Source organism: Drosophila biarmipes, chromosome 3R (assembly GCF_025231255.1).
Source record: "Drosophila biarmipes strain raj3 chromosome 3R, RU_DBia_V1.1, whole genome shotgun sequence".
Lineage (NCBI taxonomy): Eukaryota > Metazoa > Arthropoda > Insecta > Diptera > Drosophilidae > Drosophila > Drosophila biarmipes.
The window spans coordinates 6,730,478-6,746,966 of NC_066616.1; the positions used below are offsets into that span (position 1 = coordinate 6,730,478).

The 16,489-nt window shown below is 43.0% G+C and overlaps 2 protein-coding genes across 5 annotated transcripts in view; one reads left to right on the forward strand and one right to left on the reverse strand.

The window, feature by feature from the left end:
* LOC108027142 (neuroligin-3) overlaps positions 1–13,267 on the reverse strand; it is a 38,790-nt gene extending 25,523 nt beyond the window's left edge. Inside the window, exons 1-3 of one of the 2 annotated variants that reach the window (XM_017098361.3) lie at positions 13,119–13,267; positions 10,733–11,625; positions 3,947–4,110 (exon numbers count right to left, since the gene is read on the reverse strand). In XM_017098361.3, coding sequence (XP_016953850.1) covers positions 3,947–4,110; positions 10,733–11,367 — 799 coding nt within the window. In that variant the 5' untranslated portion in view covers positions 11,368–11,625; positions 13,119–13,267. The remainder of the gene's footprint in view (positions 1–3,946; positions 4,111–10,732; positions 11,626–13,118) is intronic. The other variant, XM_017098363.2, reaches the window with a different exon arrangement.
* Positions 12,585–13,683, forward strand: LOC127011520 (uncharacterized). 3 transcript variants are annotated; one of them, XM_050888562.1, is made up of 2 exons: positions 12,585–12,733; positions 12,936–13,683. In XM_050888562.1, exon 2 carries the CDS (start codon positions 13,044–13,046, stop codon positions 13,653–13,655), a length of 612 nt encoding a protein of 203 aa, XP_050744519.1. In that variant the 5' UTR covers positions 12,585–12,733; positions 12,936–13,043; the 3' UTR covers positions 13,656–13,683. The 3 variants fall into 3 exon arrangements, 1 of the variants encoding a protein (XP_050744519.1); XR_007764520.1 differs by having other exon boundaries at positions 12,608–12,733; positions 12,800–12,938; XR_007764521.1 differs by lacking the exon at positions 12,936–13,683 and adding an exon at positions 12,800–12,889 and having other exon boundaries at positions 12,608–12,738.
* Positions 13,684–16,489: the final 2,806 nt, after the last annotated feature.

Consider the following 16,489-nt stretch of genomic DNA (forward strand, 5'->3'; position numbering starts at 1 on the left):
AACAATCCCTGTCATAATGCGCCATTAAGTGAGGCTTGGAGAGGTTAATCACATGGAAATGCTGGAGATTAGAAATTATGACATTAATTTTTCACCACTGCAGGGATGGGGGATAGAGGTCCATTTCTCAGTGGGCAACAAAAGTCAGTTAAGCACAAAATATGGCCGACATTCAAGCAGCTGATAAACTTGAAATCTACACACGAACGAGCAAAGCCAGATGAGGGTCCAAAGGGGCTGGGTTTTCGGGGAATAAAAAGCCCAATGGACTTTGCCTGGAAAAGCGGCAAATCATGCTTAATGTGGCATTTGTATGTTTATTTTTTATTTTTATACATTTTCCGTCTACGCTTTTCCTCGGCGGGAACAAGCGCAGGACTTAAAAGAAAACGCCAACGGACACGGCAACAACAATAATGCCATAAAAAAGGCAGCAAATAAAATAAAATGAGACGAGATGAGATGAGAAAGTGGCCCAAATGAAGCGCAGGGCCAAGAGCAAAAGGCAGGCAATACCAAGGAGCAAATAAAAGCCACAGAGGCGAGAAAGGACTTCACTAAGCAGCCGCCCAAAAGAGGGAAAAGCTAAGATGATATAAATTTTATTGTCATGTCCAAGTAGATTAAACTAGCTGCATATCCGTCCGAGTCCAGAGTCCAGAGTCCCGAATCCCGGCTCCCCGAATCCGTAAACGGAGCGCAAAAAGTAGACTACAAAAAGGCACAGGAGATTTATGCGCTTATGTGTGCCTGCTTCTGTGTGTGGTAAGGATAATAAAAGTATATTTTTCACTTTCTACGCAGAAAATTCATACATATTCCAACATTAAGTGGGGCTCGCCTCAGCAACAAAAAGCGCTAAACAATCTTTCATTCTTTTGGCATCCAGCCTTGGAATAAAATCACCTTAACGGATTTGAATGTTCTAACGGTGATAGTACAATCAGAGATGCGTAAATTGTAGGATTTTTTAGTTCTCATCTCTTAATAAATGTATTATATATTATAAATATGGACCTTTTATAAACCTTTTTTTTACTTTTAAATTGAAGTGCAATATTACAACTGTAACAGAACATTTAGAAACATTTTATATTATTAAGGAAATGAAAACTGATTGACAATATAATTATGCTTGTTTAGAACTTAAAGTTTTAAAATTTATTTTTTAATTTTAAGTTTGTTTAAATGTTTTCCGTGGAATAAATAAATATTTCTAGACTGCACATTTCTTATTTATAATCTTAACAATCTTCTATATATGCAATTCTCTCCGTATTGACTCATCGACTCTAGCGGGTGCCCCCCATCACTGATTATAAGCGATTATAAACTCAGACCTGCCTCAGATCGCCTTTTTTCCTATCTGGCCCCTTACTTCGACGTGAGCCGACACAAATAAATAATGATTTATGCATCTAGGTGCCCTTCTGACAGTTGAGCAGCGTGGGGCCTCGGCTCATTAAGTTAAACTGTCAAAAATTTGCATATTCTTTCTTTCCTTTCATGCCTCCTTTTCAAAGATTTATTACGAAATGCTCAAGGTCTCGGATCGGTTGAGGTTGTTATCCCCTGTAAATATGTCCTTATCTCTGATGGCCTTGCTGTGTGCAAAAATTTTTCCTGTGTTTCGGGGACTGCTTATCCAATTATCAAAGCCAGACATTTAATTTTCCCTTTGCTTGCGCTGCCCCCGACAAATTGCTCGTTCAATTAGCTGCCCTTGAAGATGAACATTGCACTCGGAGAACGTACACATTTTCCAATTCAATTTGGGACCGCGTCTCAAGTTTCGGGCCCAAACAATTTATCATAATTTCCCAAAGAAAATAAATGTAAAAAAATGAAAACTCTTGCAACTCAGCGAAGTTGGTACGCCTTCATCGGCAGAGACCCTTCTGCCATCTGCTGTCGAAGACAAATTGCAGGTAAAATGTAAATTCTTTCATACTTCAGCGAATCATTGTTTATTCTATAGGTATTTACTTTTGTTCATTTTTCATGCTGAGACAAGGCGACATTTTCCTTATCAGCTAGCCGAAAAAAAGTGTACCGTTGTTATAACAACATAAATTAATTTAATTGGACACCCTAATGCAAGGGAAAGTGGGGGTAAATGGTATTTCAATAAAGGGTACGATGAAATTCATGAAATATGAGGTTAAATATGGGGCTGACTTGTATTTAATACATATTTTAGAGACGGAGGCGAACAAATATTTATTATTTATTAATTAAGTATTTTAACTTAAAGTTTCAATTTCAAGATACAAGCTGGCAAAAAACTTAAACCACTCGAAAGCAAGACTCCCCAAATACTCACAGTTAATCAGGGGGAATTTTATTAGACAAAGATAACTGTTGGATTTGATTATGCTAAATAAATAAGCTTTCGAATTACATCGCAATTACAAATGTCAAAAAGCCATGGAAATGTATCTAAATTTCATTCGGTTGGAAGCGGAGAGCTCGGCAAATACATTAAGTACACGCCCCGGCAAACTGTAAGTTAATTGAAAGCCGCCGGCGAAATCAAGGCAACTGTCTCCCGAATGATGGACGACTGTCTTGCCGGGGATCTGGCTGACAGACTGAAAGACAGTCGCTCTGCTGCTGAAACTCCATTGCCGCCGCACAGTATATTAAATTTAGCTCTTAACGCGCTGATAGACAATCAAATTTACTTCGATTCGCAGTGCACTTCTTCGACTCTGGGCTGACAGGTGCCGCACTGTTTGAGCTGCCAGAGTTGCCTGGCCTGCCGGAGTTGGCTCAGTTAGCTGGGATAACTGACTGCCGCTGATGGTTCCCATTAAGCCCCAGTTACACGTCCGGATTCCCCACGGCCAACGCTCCTTTGGGTTTTAATTAAAATGTAATTTACTACCCTGTCGAACGGCGGCGTCTCCGTTGGAGTTCGCTGCCGTTGCATTTCCTAGTGGCCAACTGAAACTGACGGGCAGACTGACGGACAGCCAACCGGATGGGTCGATAAATAGGGAATCTGAATTTTTTCTGAATATGTGGGTCGAAATATTTCTAAAATGGTTTACTTGTTTCCAGTCATCGGGGTATTTTTCTGTGAACATAAATAATTTGATTAGGCCAAAATAGCTCTACGTGTCTAAAGGTATGCAACAATATATTTCAAACTCAACGTTACAATACATTCAAGAAGGTGACTTTATTTCTTTATTGCATACTTTTAGGCGCATAAAATATCATTAAAAATAGATTTAAAACCTCTAGTGATTTGTGTGAAAGCCCCCATATATTCACTATTTGCTGTACCCAAAAAAAACACATATACTACTTTTTAATCAAATATAAATTTCAGGTATTCGTTTTACAAACAACCAAACCTTTCTAGCCCTTATATACATATATTTCTTTAATTTCGTAAAGTTCTGTTTTAATGGATCCCAAACCACTTTCACCCTTAAACAACTCAAAAAGCAAATCAGCTGCAGACAAATGTGGCAAATCGTTTTGGATTTTCTCCAGACAGGACCAGACATACTTTTAGGCATACATTCGGCCACTTTGCATTCGGGTCTTGGACCTTCTTTTCAGCTTAGCGTATTTTTTCTTGGGAATTTGAAAAATGCCCCAACATTTGTCCATTTGCGTGTAGCACAGGCACAGAAAAGAGAAAACCCAAGCGAAAAAATAAAAAAAGATTTTAAAACTTTACCGAGGCTGACCCTTTTCTGGCGCTGGCCTCAGGGATTAACGGAGGGAAGAAAAATTGGAGCGAGTGGCCCAAACCAGCCCACTGCCAATTTTTTCAAATGCCTCGGAAAGTGCTAAATAAACAAGACTCAGTCCCCCGGCATGGTCATGTCATTTTTCTTGGTTTTAGCTGGGTGCAAAAAGTAAAATAAAGCAAAAATTATAGCACACTTATTTGGTGTTAGCCGAAGACCACCCAAAACCCCGCACTCACCTTGTATGGGCACATAAATATTTAGATAGAGGCAGTCCTCTGATTGATTCTGCAGATAGGGCAGCAGTCGCTTCAGATACTCCAGCCTGCCCTTGGGCATTCGTTCCAGGGCCGCCGTCTCGTTGTGGATGTCCGGCAATCTTTGCGGGCAGACCGGGCTGAATCTGTAAAATCGAAAGAGATTTCAGTGCCAGGCTCGTCAGAGGAGGAATTTTCCCTCATGGCATTTTGCCGGTTCTTGCTTAAAAAAGTTTCCCCACCCCGACACAAAATAAGCGAAAAAAGTTTTCGGTAAATAGGCTTATTTTTACGCCCGACCTCGAATGTCGTTATAAATAGATTAATTTGCAGAAATTGTGTAATCTTTCGGAGGGAGTTCGTAATGATTGGCGGAGAGGCCGAGTTAACGTAAACTTCGTGATTGTCTTTTGGCCATAACAACTTTTTGATTTGAACGCAAAGTTTGTCTTTTAATTTGCTTTCTGGTTTTTTTGGGTGCCTCTTCGCTCTCCTTTTTTGCATTTTCCTCTTTTTGGCCGAGGCTTATTTTCGATCCTAGTAAATTGGTTTTCGATTTGGCTCTTATCGTTCGATTTTCCCCATTTGCAGAACTCCCTCCGTATGTGCACTTGTGCAATTTACTGATTTTCTCCCTCTGTTCCCACATTCAGGCCATTCAAATGCCAGGAGCCTTCTCTCTTCTGGCCTTGCGCTCATTTATGAATCTGATGGGGCTCGGTGTACACGGGAAAAAATTGGGAAGTTGCCCAAAGTTACACAAGGCGTTATGTCATAAACATCTTGGTTCATCAACATCCCATTTCCTATACAAATGGTTATGTTTTGTCAGTATTTTTTGAGCTATGAAAAATGTATTTACAATAGTTACAATTTCCATACACAAGAAAACGCCTTTCTTAAGAAAAGTAATATTTTGTAATTGTTAGAAATTCGGAATTTAAATAATCTTATGCCAACCCAACTTTAGTTTGGTAAAAAGGTATAAAAACACATTTAATGAAAGTTCTTAATTCGAAATGTTAAAAATTGTTAGTAGACCGATCATGACTTTCTGTTCAGTGTACAGTGGTTTCGGCCCTGCCAACTGCTTTGGGCTGGCATTGTTATTATTTGTTTTTAATCTGATCTATGTGTGGCCGGGCGACACACATTCATCCCAGTTTTCTAACGATTCCAGGGAAAGACACGTGGCATGGGTAAAATTGCGTTTAAATTTCATGATGCCAGTGGAAGGCTTGTTGAAATGCCGACCTTCTGAGAGGATTGGCAAGCAATTGGAGGCATCTGTGGCCACTAATGAATTAGGGGCAATGCGATTTCCCTGAGAATTCCACTCGTCAAGACAGAAGGGCCCCCAGAACTTCTCCTAACTTACAGTTGAGTGCTGGGATCCCTTTAAGTAGTCGGCTTAACTCATTAACAGCCACAACTCCTGTTGGCCATCAAATTGTCATAAAGCGAAAATCAATAGGAGCATTTAAGGGCGAAAATCTCGCCCATTCCCCTCCATATCGGCTGGCCATTATGAGGCTTCCTCTTTCAGTCATCCCAAAATGCATTAACATTAATGACATTGCGAAACGGGAATTTATTTTATTTAATTTCCTTAACTTTATTTCGCTGGTGCCCTTTTATCTTTGTTATTACCGCCAACGCTGCGCACTGCTGCTTTTTGTTTACCATGGCGAGTGTATTTAATTTTTGGTTTTTATGGCATTCCAAACGCCTCGCAGAAAATGGGGAATCTACTTGGAGCTGACCCTCGGTGGGTCGCCAGCTTAATGGACGCTTGTGGTGGCCATGCGATTGCCATAATAATCATTAATTTTATGGCAAAACAATAAGGCAGGTAATAAAAGTTTCATTTTCGGGCTCTGTGCTCCCTTGCCTTTTTTTTAATGTAGCGGACATGGTGTCAACCACGGAAGCCTGCAGCCACATGAACAGGAGCCAGGAGCCCTGGTCGAAGCAGCTTGGATGAGCAGAAAATATTAAAAATAATGAAAGTGAAAAGTTTTAACGGCAACTGGCGTAGTTGTAGTGGTCCGGGCAGGTAACGAAGCACCTCCACGCCCCACCCCCCGTTCGAGGTCATAAAAGCCACATTTTGCCTTTTTAATGTTGCCCCCATGGCAAACGAATGGCGCACACTTCTCAAGTGGCAAGCGATCTTGTTTATGCCACTTTGCAACCGCTGAACTTTCGCAGATAAGAACGGGTGGTACGCAGTACAGGTGGTGCTGGAGGTGGGTCGGGCGGTGCGGTGGTGCAGGTACACAGCTCCAAGGGAGTGGCTGAGTTGGGCTAATAAAGCGGGTGCCGCAATTAAGGTCAGGGTGAGTTCTTCTCGCCATCGATGCAGCCTATGCAAATGGCAGGGCATTAAAACTTGATAATTACTTGTAGATTTTACAGACAGCTGAGGGGGCGAATAATCATGTTTCTCGCTGGGGCAATTTACTTTAGAGCCATCGTATGCTTTACTATTGCATTTATTGAGCTGGTACGTGATAAAGGTAGGAAAATACTTTCGGATATTCAAAGTAAGGAAGAGTCTTAAAAAGAGTGGAAAACAGAAGTCAGGCAGAAGATTTGACAACGATGTTTCTGATAAAAAAAATAATAAAAGCCATTCGTATTTATTTTGTATGTCTACATTGTTATTTTTCGCTATTAGTTTACTTTTATTGTTTTATTAGGATTACTTAAATATCCGATTTAACCTTATAATTTTACCGGGAGTAGGCAAGGATAGATCAAGTTTGTCTAGGTATAATTTGCAGTTCAGCGCTGTGCATAATTTACATACTAATGTATCTCGCATTATATCAAGGTCTTCTAAAGCCCAGTCTGAACATTTCTTAAAGCATTTCCTTCTGCATTGAGGTATGTCCTTGAGTACAGGACCTTTGTTTTGCCCTGCCTGAACATTCTCAGCATATTTGCGTAACGACTAGTAACTAATATCGGATTGCATCTTCCAAACACGGCCAGCTCTCAACGCAGATTATTTGCCACAAACAGATATCTGCGAAATTCGAGCAAACAATTTGAAGATGGTGACCCTGAGCAGTGAGAAACAGCACGCGGTCAAAAGTAAACAAGGTTACAGCCATGGTTGCTCGGCATTCTCCTGCTCTCGTATTCCGGAATATATGCAATTTGGAATTCACAAACAAAACATAAAGCAAAGCAGGCCCGAAATGCCCGAGTTTTGTGTACATTTGAGTGGAAGGCCGGCTAATCTGCATGCAGGGGAGAGGAGACTCGAGAGCAGACAAAGCTTCAAGGGTCAGGGTTCCGGGGCTCCATGGGGCTCCCCTCCCGGAGGAGGGGTTCCAGCGCTTTGTGGTAAATAAATGGTAGCCAGGACAGCAGCCCGGCCAGAGATCCGCTGGCGCTTTCGGCTTAAATACATCAAACAAAAGCATAATCTTAGCCAAGCAGAAAAATACACGCATATACAGAGAGACAAAAGTTAGGGCCATTCATAAAATTAGGAAATAATAAAAACATTATATAATTTGTAAAAATATTAAGCAAAAATAATTTCGTATAAAATTTTTAAAATTAATCATAACCATTATCTTTTGAAATATTTTGTTTTTCCCTGTGCAGACTTCAATGGGGAACGGTGGGTGACGAACGGAGGGCACCAGATCGCATAAAATTATACGCGACATTGCGGCCACGTCAAGTAAAATAGATTAATTTTACCTGTGGCCAACGGGCCAGAAGGTTGTCGTCCTCATCCTGATTTTCCCATCCCTCCGAACGCTCACACAAATTAGATTGGCAGGCGACACAGACGCGGGGACAGCGGACTCACACCTTGGTCGGAAAATCTCCTTCGGGCGTAAAGCTTTCTTGCCGCAGTCAAATTAAATAAAATCCAATTTAAAATGAATTTTCGCAATTTCATTTAAAACGGGCAACAGTTTGTAGCGCCGCCGCCGCCGAGTCAGTCGGCAATTTATGCGGCTGATGTCCTCGAGATGCCCCCATCCCCACCCCCACCCCACTTCCATCCTGCCTTAACCCTCCACCGCCTTGCGGTTACCATTTGCTCTTGAGCCTCAAATTGGAATTAACGTTTTTAATGACGGAGCCAGCTTCTGTTTGCCGGGGCGAAAGAGATGCCTCTCAAACTGCTGCACGCACATTCTGAAGGTCCTTCTACTACCTAACCACCCAACCAGCTCCGCCCAGCCCCTGCCCGCCATTCATTAATGCGCTTTTTTATTAGGAAAATCGTTAACTTGAGTTTCCCCACTTAGCGTTTCTGCGTGGGGCTTTTACTTTCGTCTTTATTAAAAACTTTGGCGTCATGCATAAAACTCGTCAGTTTATTGCGATTTTTACACTTCGTTTATGAGCCTGAACCGGGGACCCGTACGCCCCGGAACCGGGAACCTGGTCAGGAGAGGTTGGCCACTAATCCGCTTGTTTTTCATAATCCTTACGCCACAGGCAACGACCAGGACCAATGTGCAGCCGTCGGAACAACAGCACCAAAGTGCAAAGTGGCTGGCGGAATTTATTTCATTTTTATTAAAGACGCTGGTCGGGGAAATGCGTGGATGAGGTTGGAAAAGCGGGTGCTGGGAGTGGGTGGTTGGGGGCTTGGTGGTGACACGCGTGGCTTGTCAAAGCCATGAACAGCTGCTGCCTTTGGCGGGCTAGGAATATGTGTGGACATAATTTCCTCTTCTTTTTCCTGCGTTGCCTCCATTTTTTGTGGTCGTCAGGAATTATTTGTGCAATGTGGCCGATGAAAGTTGGGGGGCAACTTGTGGTGAAAAAGTATGCGGCCCCGCAAAGTTTGTTTTTTTTTGTTGTGGAAATTCAGGGCAAACTTTAGTTCAAAAGGAGGAATGCAGACGGGGGAGGGGCCAGCACAGGTAGGTAGATAAAACTAGTAATGCATATCTCGATTTGGGATGTAACTATATAGGTTATATAGTGGTCGAGTAAATTAAATTAAAATTTCATAAATAATAAAAAAAAATGAATAATAAATAAAATCATAACTAGAAAAGCTAAACATAATATCACATAAATGTGGGAAGTGGAAACCATGTTAGCTATTTGGTTATAAAAGAGAAACTAAACCAATGATAAACGAACGAAACCAAAGCCAAATTCCAGCCAAACCACAACACAATCCGGACATTTTGGCCTCCACAACCTGAGAGGTATCTATTTCCCGGCCAAAATCAGGCTAATGACCTATTGCGCCAACTGTCCGTGGACAACTTTATTACGCTGACGTGCTGAAAAACCTCCGACCATTACTCAAGCCGTTTTATTGGCTCCTCTTGCGACTGACCCCCGCTGTCAACAGGACGGCCTGACAAATAAAGCCGCCCGCCCTCCGGAAAAGTGGAGATGATGCGGCAGAAGACGGAATCCGTCCGTTAGCCGGCCCGTCCGGGGGCTGGAATTACCCAAAAATTGGCGGGGAAATGCGAGAATGCGAGAATCATCAGTCTGCCGCGAGGCCGCAGGTGGTGTTCTTTGTTAAACTTGAAAAATTATATTTTATTCGCCAGTCTCCGCTGTGCGCTGTACTGATTTGGCCGCCCTTTTCCATCGCCATTATGGGTCTGGTTCTGGGTCTCGAAAAGGGGAAAACTTTCGCGGCGCCGCGGCCCCATTTCGCTTCCCTTTTTATAACAATGGTAAACAAGGGAACCTGGAATATCTCTGGGCATCTTTGTGAATAATGATTTGCCACTTGGGAGCATTTGTAAATTAGATGCTGCTGTGTAGCTGCCGCTCGTCCCGCAGCGCAGTTTGCCGCCGGCGACAGCGTAAATATTTAATTTGCGAGATATTCCGAGCGGAAGCCCGCCGACTAAGCTGACCTTTGACTTGTGTTTTCCCATTTTTTCATTCGGCATTTCCAGAAGCCATTATCGTTATGCCCATTGTGTCGCGGGCCGCGAAAGGGATGCAGCGTTTTCCATTACTTTCATTATTTTCAGTTACTCAGTTGCCGGGCCCTCGACATTTTCGGACCGCCGCCTGCGCACTTGACTCAATAATGAGTCGGTTAATTGAGGTGACAATTGTTGGGCACTCTCGGGAGACTCGCTGCCTGGGCCCTTGACTTATGGCATTTTGATCATTTTATGCACTCGAAAGGCACATCAAAATCAACCCTTTTGCGGAATGATTTAATGCTTTTAGATGGACAAAGCTTTCTGTCACAAAGTGGACATCGGGGGACTTCTTTGGTAACTTATTAAATTACTTGGACGAGGGTTCGTGGCGACTCTGATGGGATTGGGTGGACAAATTCGTGGGATTTCCAAAAATGTATTGTTACCTTTCTGCTTAAAATTAAAGGGTTTGCCTAGTATTCCAAAAAGTTGTAATGAATTAAATTTTTGTACAGGAATTCTTTATTCTAGGTTACCATTTAGGTGAGCTTTTTCGAATTTTAGCTTCGTATATGTTTATCAAATATGTATTCTTAGCTTTTGCAAACCCCAGCTTATGGGTTATAATAAGCTTCCTAAAATACTGGGCAAAGAATAGAGTTCTTTTGCTACATTATAGGTATTAAATTCAGTAAAAATCTTAAGGCACGCAACCTTACAAGGTGTATCTTAATACACATATTTTTAAATAATACCTCTTGAAATTATTATTCCAAAATCGACTTCCTATAGTTTCCGAAGCGAAACGAAGCAATTAAGGATAATCCCGGTTTCATGGCGCCTAATACCCCGCTCTGAATAATATGTGCAGCCGACTCACCTGTCCGCCTTTTTGACACCTGACCACATGGCCGCCGAGACGGGCGGCATGAACCGTAAATTGCCGACCGGCGGCGAGGCGTAGGGGATTCCCCGGTACGCCTCGACCGGATCCAAGTGCCTGCCGTCTAATTGGACAATTACGCCCGATATGGCGCCATTGCGTGTGTGGATAATCCGCGAGGATAGCTGAGCGGGTAATTGATCATGGTTCGGGTTGGAGTTCGAGTTGGAGTTGCCGCTACTGCTGGTGGGTCTTCCACTGCGACTGCCACCGGATCCGCTGTTGCTCGTGGCGGATGCAGAGGAGGCCGAGCTGCTGGCGGAGGAGGAGCCTACCGACGAGGATGAGGTGAGGGACAACGAGGGCACGGAGCTGGAGGTGGCGCTGCTGGAACCGATCAGCACGAGGCCGCCGGAGGGAGACGAGGGACCCTTCTGCGAGGTGCTCAGGTTGCCGCTGTTGCTGCTGTAACTAATGCCAGCGGCGGAACACCCGGGGTAATACACATCCAGGAGCACCAGGATCAGCAGGGACGACCACGCCCTCCGCCTCGCGGGGGGCGGCACTTTCCGCCGCGTTCTCGTTGCTGCTGATGGCGGGAGTTGTCGCTTCGAGTGCAGCAACATAACCATTATTACTATTGGTCAAAATGGCCACGTCGCAATGTTGTCCTTGTTTTCCGATAACTGATGTCCGACTGCTGTTGTATACTTGTTCCGCCCTCTGCCCTGGTATAATTGACCACAAGATAGCTGTTTGTGTCTTGGCCTGCTCTCGCTTTGCCAGTCTCGGCAAGGATTCACACTTTTTATGTCCTCTTTTAATTGTACTTTACAACAGCTATAGGTTTTTGGCTGCTTTTTTGTGCAAAAAATGTGAGTTTAGGTGAGCTGCAAAGAAAAACAAGTTCAATTAAATGTAATTAATGTGTTTTATCGAATATTAAAAAACTGTAAAAAGTTATGTAACTTGACTATGGCAAAAACCAAACAAATGATGCTGGTTTTAAACTTCAAAGCAAAAGGCGTAGACTGTTGTAAAGCAAGCTTTTACTTTACAATAAAATACAAGCCCCCAATTCAAACCCTTTTTATAGTTTACCCCAAATCGCTAGAACTTTATCTGATTAAACTTGAGTTCAAATTCTATAAAGCATTTTCAGCATTCTTCATTTGGGCTCTTTTGCGCTCTTCGAGGCAATTCCGCCTAGTGTGTGCCTTGGAGCATTTCATTCGGTCCTCACTGCCGTTTTTGTAGTCTGTCTAGAGGCATTTCCCCAAAAAGAAAGCGGCATAAACTGGGTAAAAATCCACCCGTCCACTCGTTGCCTTACCCCTCTGCTCATCTTGTTTTTCGGTATGTTTGCCTGCTGAAGCATCACCTTGTTTGCACTTGGTGTAGTGTCCTTGCCCTTGTTGTAGCCGACAACAAGAATAAAGGTACCAGCAAAGGGGTTTTTGGGGACGGGATGGGTTGGGTGGCCAGGACAGTTGGCATTTTGCATATGCTAGACATGTCAGTCTCGCAGGCAGGCAGGCAGAGGCTCCTGACAACACGAGGAGAATGCCTACGTGGCGAGACTGGGAGGTGGGGCGATGGAGGGTTAAGGTGCAGGGAACAAAGCCAGAGCCTTTTCATTGCCTTACTGGCGACATTGGGTCATTGGATCAACAACTCGAAGGAGCCACACGAAGGATGTGGTCGTCCCGATAAGCAGATTTTGACGAAAGGCTTTCAAAGGGTCTGTTTCGGAGTACCCCACGCTTATTAAAGGGAAGCCTAGTGGTTGATTGGTGATGAGTCAAATTCTGGTAAAAGTAAAAAAAAACTTAGTTAACTTAGGACATGCTGTTAAACCAACTATTTCAATAGTTCTTTTCCAAAAAAGTGGGCATAATTTAAAAACGTTAAACACATAAAAAGAGCAACTAAAAAGTTTGGAATAATAAAGTAGTCTTAAAGATCCTGAAATATTTTAATCAGGGCAAAAACAAAAAGGTACGGTAAGTCTGGTTAAGTTAATTAGATTGAAAAATAATTAAATGCGTATTCAAAAACTGCAAGGGAGGAAAAGAAAGTGAAAAACATTTAAATTGAATTTAAAATCTTTGGATCTTTCACATATGCGAATAGTTTTCTTAATGATCAGAAATAGATTAAAGCGTATTATTATTCCAACAATTTTCAAAAAAAAATGAAGCCTATTCGAACTGGACCCCGATATTGGTTGTTGAAGGAGCGGTAATCCTGCGCCTTTGTCCCGCGTAAGGTGCTCGACGGTCTTGTAAGCCGAAGAACGACCCTACAGATGAGCCCAGCTGCTGTGCCCCTTACACACTCTTCCCTTTTTGGTGGAAGGTATTTTTATTCAGCTCGCACTTACTTATTCCGTGCGTCGGCTCCGCTGCTGTCTGCGGCTCGAGTGCAGGTGCTAAGCCCTTCTGTCGTGCATGTGCGTTGGATGCTGGATGGGGTGTCCTTGTCCTCGTCCTGTTGGTCCTACTGCCGCTGCTCGTTGGGAATCACTTCACGTATTGCGCGCTCAGCCGCGTCGTCTGCTGCTGCTGCGTTTTCTGAATGCCGGCACGCTACAATTGTCATGCAAGCGGACATTCTCCGCGAAGACGTTCACGTACTCAGCGACGAGCGGGCTTCCGAGGAGGCGGATGAGGAGGCGCTGGCCGACGGCTTCTGGGGCTCTAGAGGAGGTCCTTCCATGGCGGATGAGGCTGCAATCGGATCAGAGACGGAGCACTTTATTAGACCTTCCACTCCACGCCATGTGGCACTTAAACTATGCTTAATAATTAACCCGACACGCGCCATTTGCGTATTTGGATGGCAAACAGTTTGTCTAAGGCAGAGGGATCAAATTACAGTAATAGCTAGAATAGTTATTCAGTTCGTTGGGACATATTAATATATATTAAACATATTCTAAGCAGTAAAACCCCTGTAAAACTTGAAAGAAAAAATAGTTCTTGTCTTTTCAATTTTAATTTAAGTAAGCTAACTTTACAAAGAGAATAACTGAATACTTGGTAATTAAACGTTAATGAAGAAACAAAGCAGACAAACTGATTTCCGTTTAAAGACTTGTTCGATATTAATAAGTATTTATAAATTGCTTTTTAATTAAACACCCGAGATACAATTTAGACAATCACCAAGAGCGACCCTTCTGCAGGGTATTAATTGAATCAGTGACTCGGAGCTGGTGGAAAATTTTAATTATATGATGCCCTCAAGTGTAAGTAAATTATTATGCAGATCATTAGCAAAGTAATGAGACTCGGCTGCCGCCTCGCCCATAATCCTCGGCTCACTAGTTGAATTAATTGTATTCCTGGAAATTGAGTTATTCCCACATTCCGTCAGGGTGGGCCTCGTTGGCTGGCTGGTGCTTTCATTTATTATGCGAGTTTCGACTACATTTCCCGCATATAATTTCCCCCAGGCAAAGACGCCGAGTCACATGAGCAAACAGAGGGCAGACCAGAAGGGATTTTAGAGTGCGAGTTCCTTAGGTTGCTCGACAAACAACGCCATCAAGTTGTCCGCAGCAGTAGTGACTTTACTTTACTTAACTTCACTTCCGCCCACTCCCTGGTAAACACCGTAAATCATACGCACTGTTGCACAGGCGCTTTGTTTTATTTGGCTATTGTGATTGTGAACGAGTTAAGAGCCACGCTGCGGTGGGATACTCAAGCCAAACAGTGTGACAAGTATCCATTTATTCGTCAGCCAACAGCCGACGTCCGGCCCTAGCTCCTCAGGCCCTTACTTACTTCCCTGCTTTTTTAAAGACATTTGAAGGCCCGAGATCCTGCTCGAACACACTCAGAGATTCTGTGTACACAATAATGCCGCCTTATTACATGACAGCAAAAACATCTCCAACTTTGCCGCTTCTCCCCGAAATTCTTGCGAACTTTTGGACTGAAAACAAAAAGTTGTCAAAAGTTCAAATTTGTATACAACTTGTATATGTGCGGCAGTCTCCGAAATGACTTTATTCACATTTGCAATTTGTATCTCGGCTCTCGAAGAGATAATTGGATTCGGGAGTGTTTTCATGTTGTTTGCCTAATTTAATTGCAAATAAACGAAACGAAATTCCAGTTTGTGAAATACTTTTGCTTTAATTAAAAATCAAAACGCGATAAGCGGCCCAGGGAATTGCTGTGGAGAACGTTTTATCACGGAAGGTCGGGGAATTACATCTTCGGAAAGGCAAAAAGTAGTCTCTTGACTTTGCAACTGGCCGCAATTTCCGCCCTGCCGCAACTTTTTCTCTGCTCCTTGCGCCATAAATTCTGCGCCAGCTAGACGCAGCATCCGCATCCGCACTCGTATCCGCGTCCGCATCCGCAGCCTCAGCCTCAGTTATTTTACCCGGTCCAAGGGTCATTAATTTGTCTGTGGGCGGCGGCGAGGGTGGATGAAAGGCATTTTGGACGAGGAGCAGTCGTTGCCGCCGAGGCATTAAACTGCTTAAGTAGCACAACTAAATTAAGAATTGTGGGCCAAGCAATTAGAAGGCGGCCGTGGCCGGCAGGTCGGTCCATGGGCAATAAAGTTCAAAGTTGGGTCAATCCTTAGGTGTAATGGATATTTGTTTGCTCCGATTTTTTCGTCCATAATCAGCCTTCTCCGAGGGGAACCGAAGCACACACTCAAGCCTCATAAAGAGGATACATGAGGAAAAGGTATAACTCATTTGATGAGTATTAGGGATGTCTTGGGATCTTCGCAGAATCACTGAAGATATTGAGGGATTTTCATGCGATATGATATTATACAATTTATTTCCAGTGAATATAACTACTTTTTACTCAAACTACTACAATAAAATGAGAAGAAAAGCTGCTATAATCAATTCTTCCTCTGCGACAAACCAAAAGTTCAAATCGTTGAAAGACGCCAACGATGCGAATGCTCTATATTCAGTGCTCCCATTTATGTGGCCGTATGTCGAAAAAATTGCTTCTTTATAGTACACATATCGATTGGTACACTCGCAGACATGTATTTCCGGAAATTTAATCAGTTTTGGTGCTTAACCGAGTTGGGAAGGCAAACGAAACGAAGGATCTGCACGAATATAAAAAGAAATCCGAGTCCAAAGGCAAAGTCAAAGCCCCGGCAAAGGAATGCCGGGACCACGGGGAAGTGGCAGGAGGTGGAAGGAAAATTGTTTAGCAGTTGTCTGACTGGAAATGGAAATGAAAATGTTTCTGACTTACTTGCCTTGGCATTGTTATTTGAGTTTATTGAAATGACTGTCTTGCCTCCCCTGCTTAAGTGGGTATGAAAATACCCATGCAGGGGCAGCAAAAACGGAGGGGCGATAGTGGAAAATGGAAATGGCTTTAAATGCAGCCACTACAGATACCTATCTCTGGGAATCGCCTTCCTCTGAATTTCTTTATAATTTTTCAGTAAATAGCCGGAACCACAAGAAGTGAACTAACAGTTTTCAACACATGACTCCTGGGAAAACTATTGTTTTTGCATAAAACTTCGCCCGATAAAAGCAAAAAAGTCCGAAGAGGAGACAGATACTCGGACCAACTCAAACTGTAATTTCTCATGCAAATTTATGCAAAAATGTGAGAAATTCGCTCCAAGAAAATATGAGCGAAAAATGCAATCTGCAAAAGAGTTAAAACCAAGGGAGAGGAAAAAATGCCAAGTGTTAAGTGGGATGGAGAACTTTTCAAGTGATGGGGAGTAATGCGACTTTTTAAC

Excerpts from the sequence above, each read along its gene's own strand:
- LOC127011520 (XM_050888562.1), top strand. The coding sequence starts at position 13,044 with ATGAGCCCAGCTGCTGTGCCCCTTACACACTCTTCCCTTTTTGGTGGA.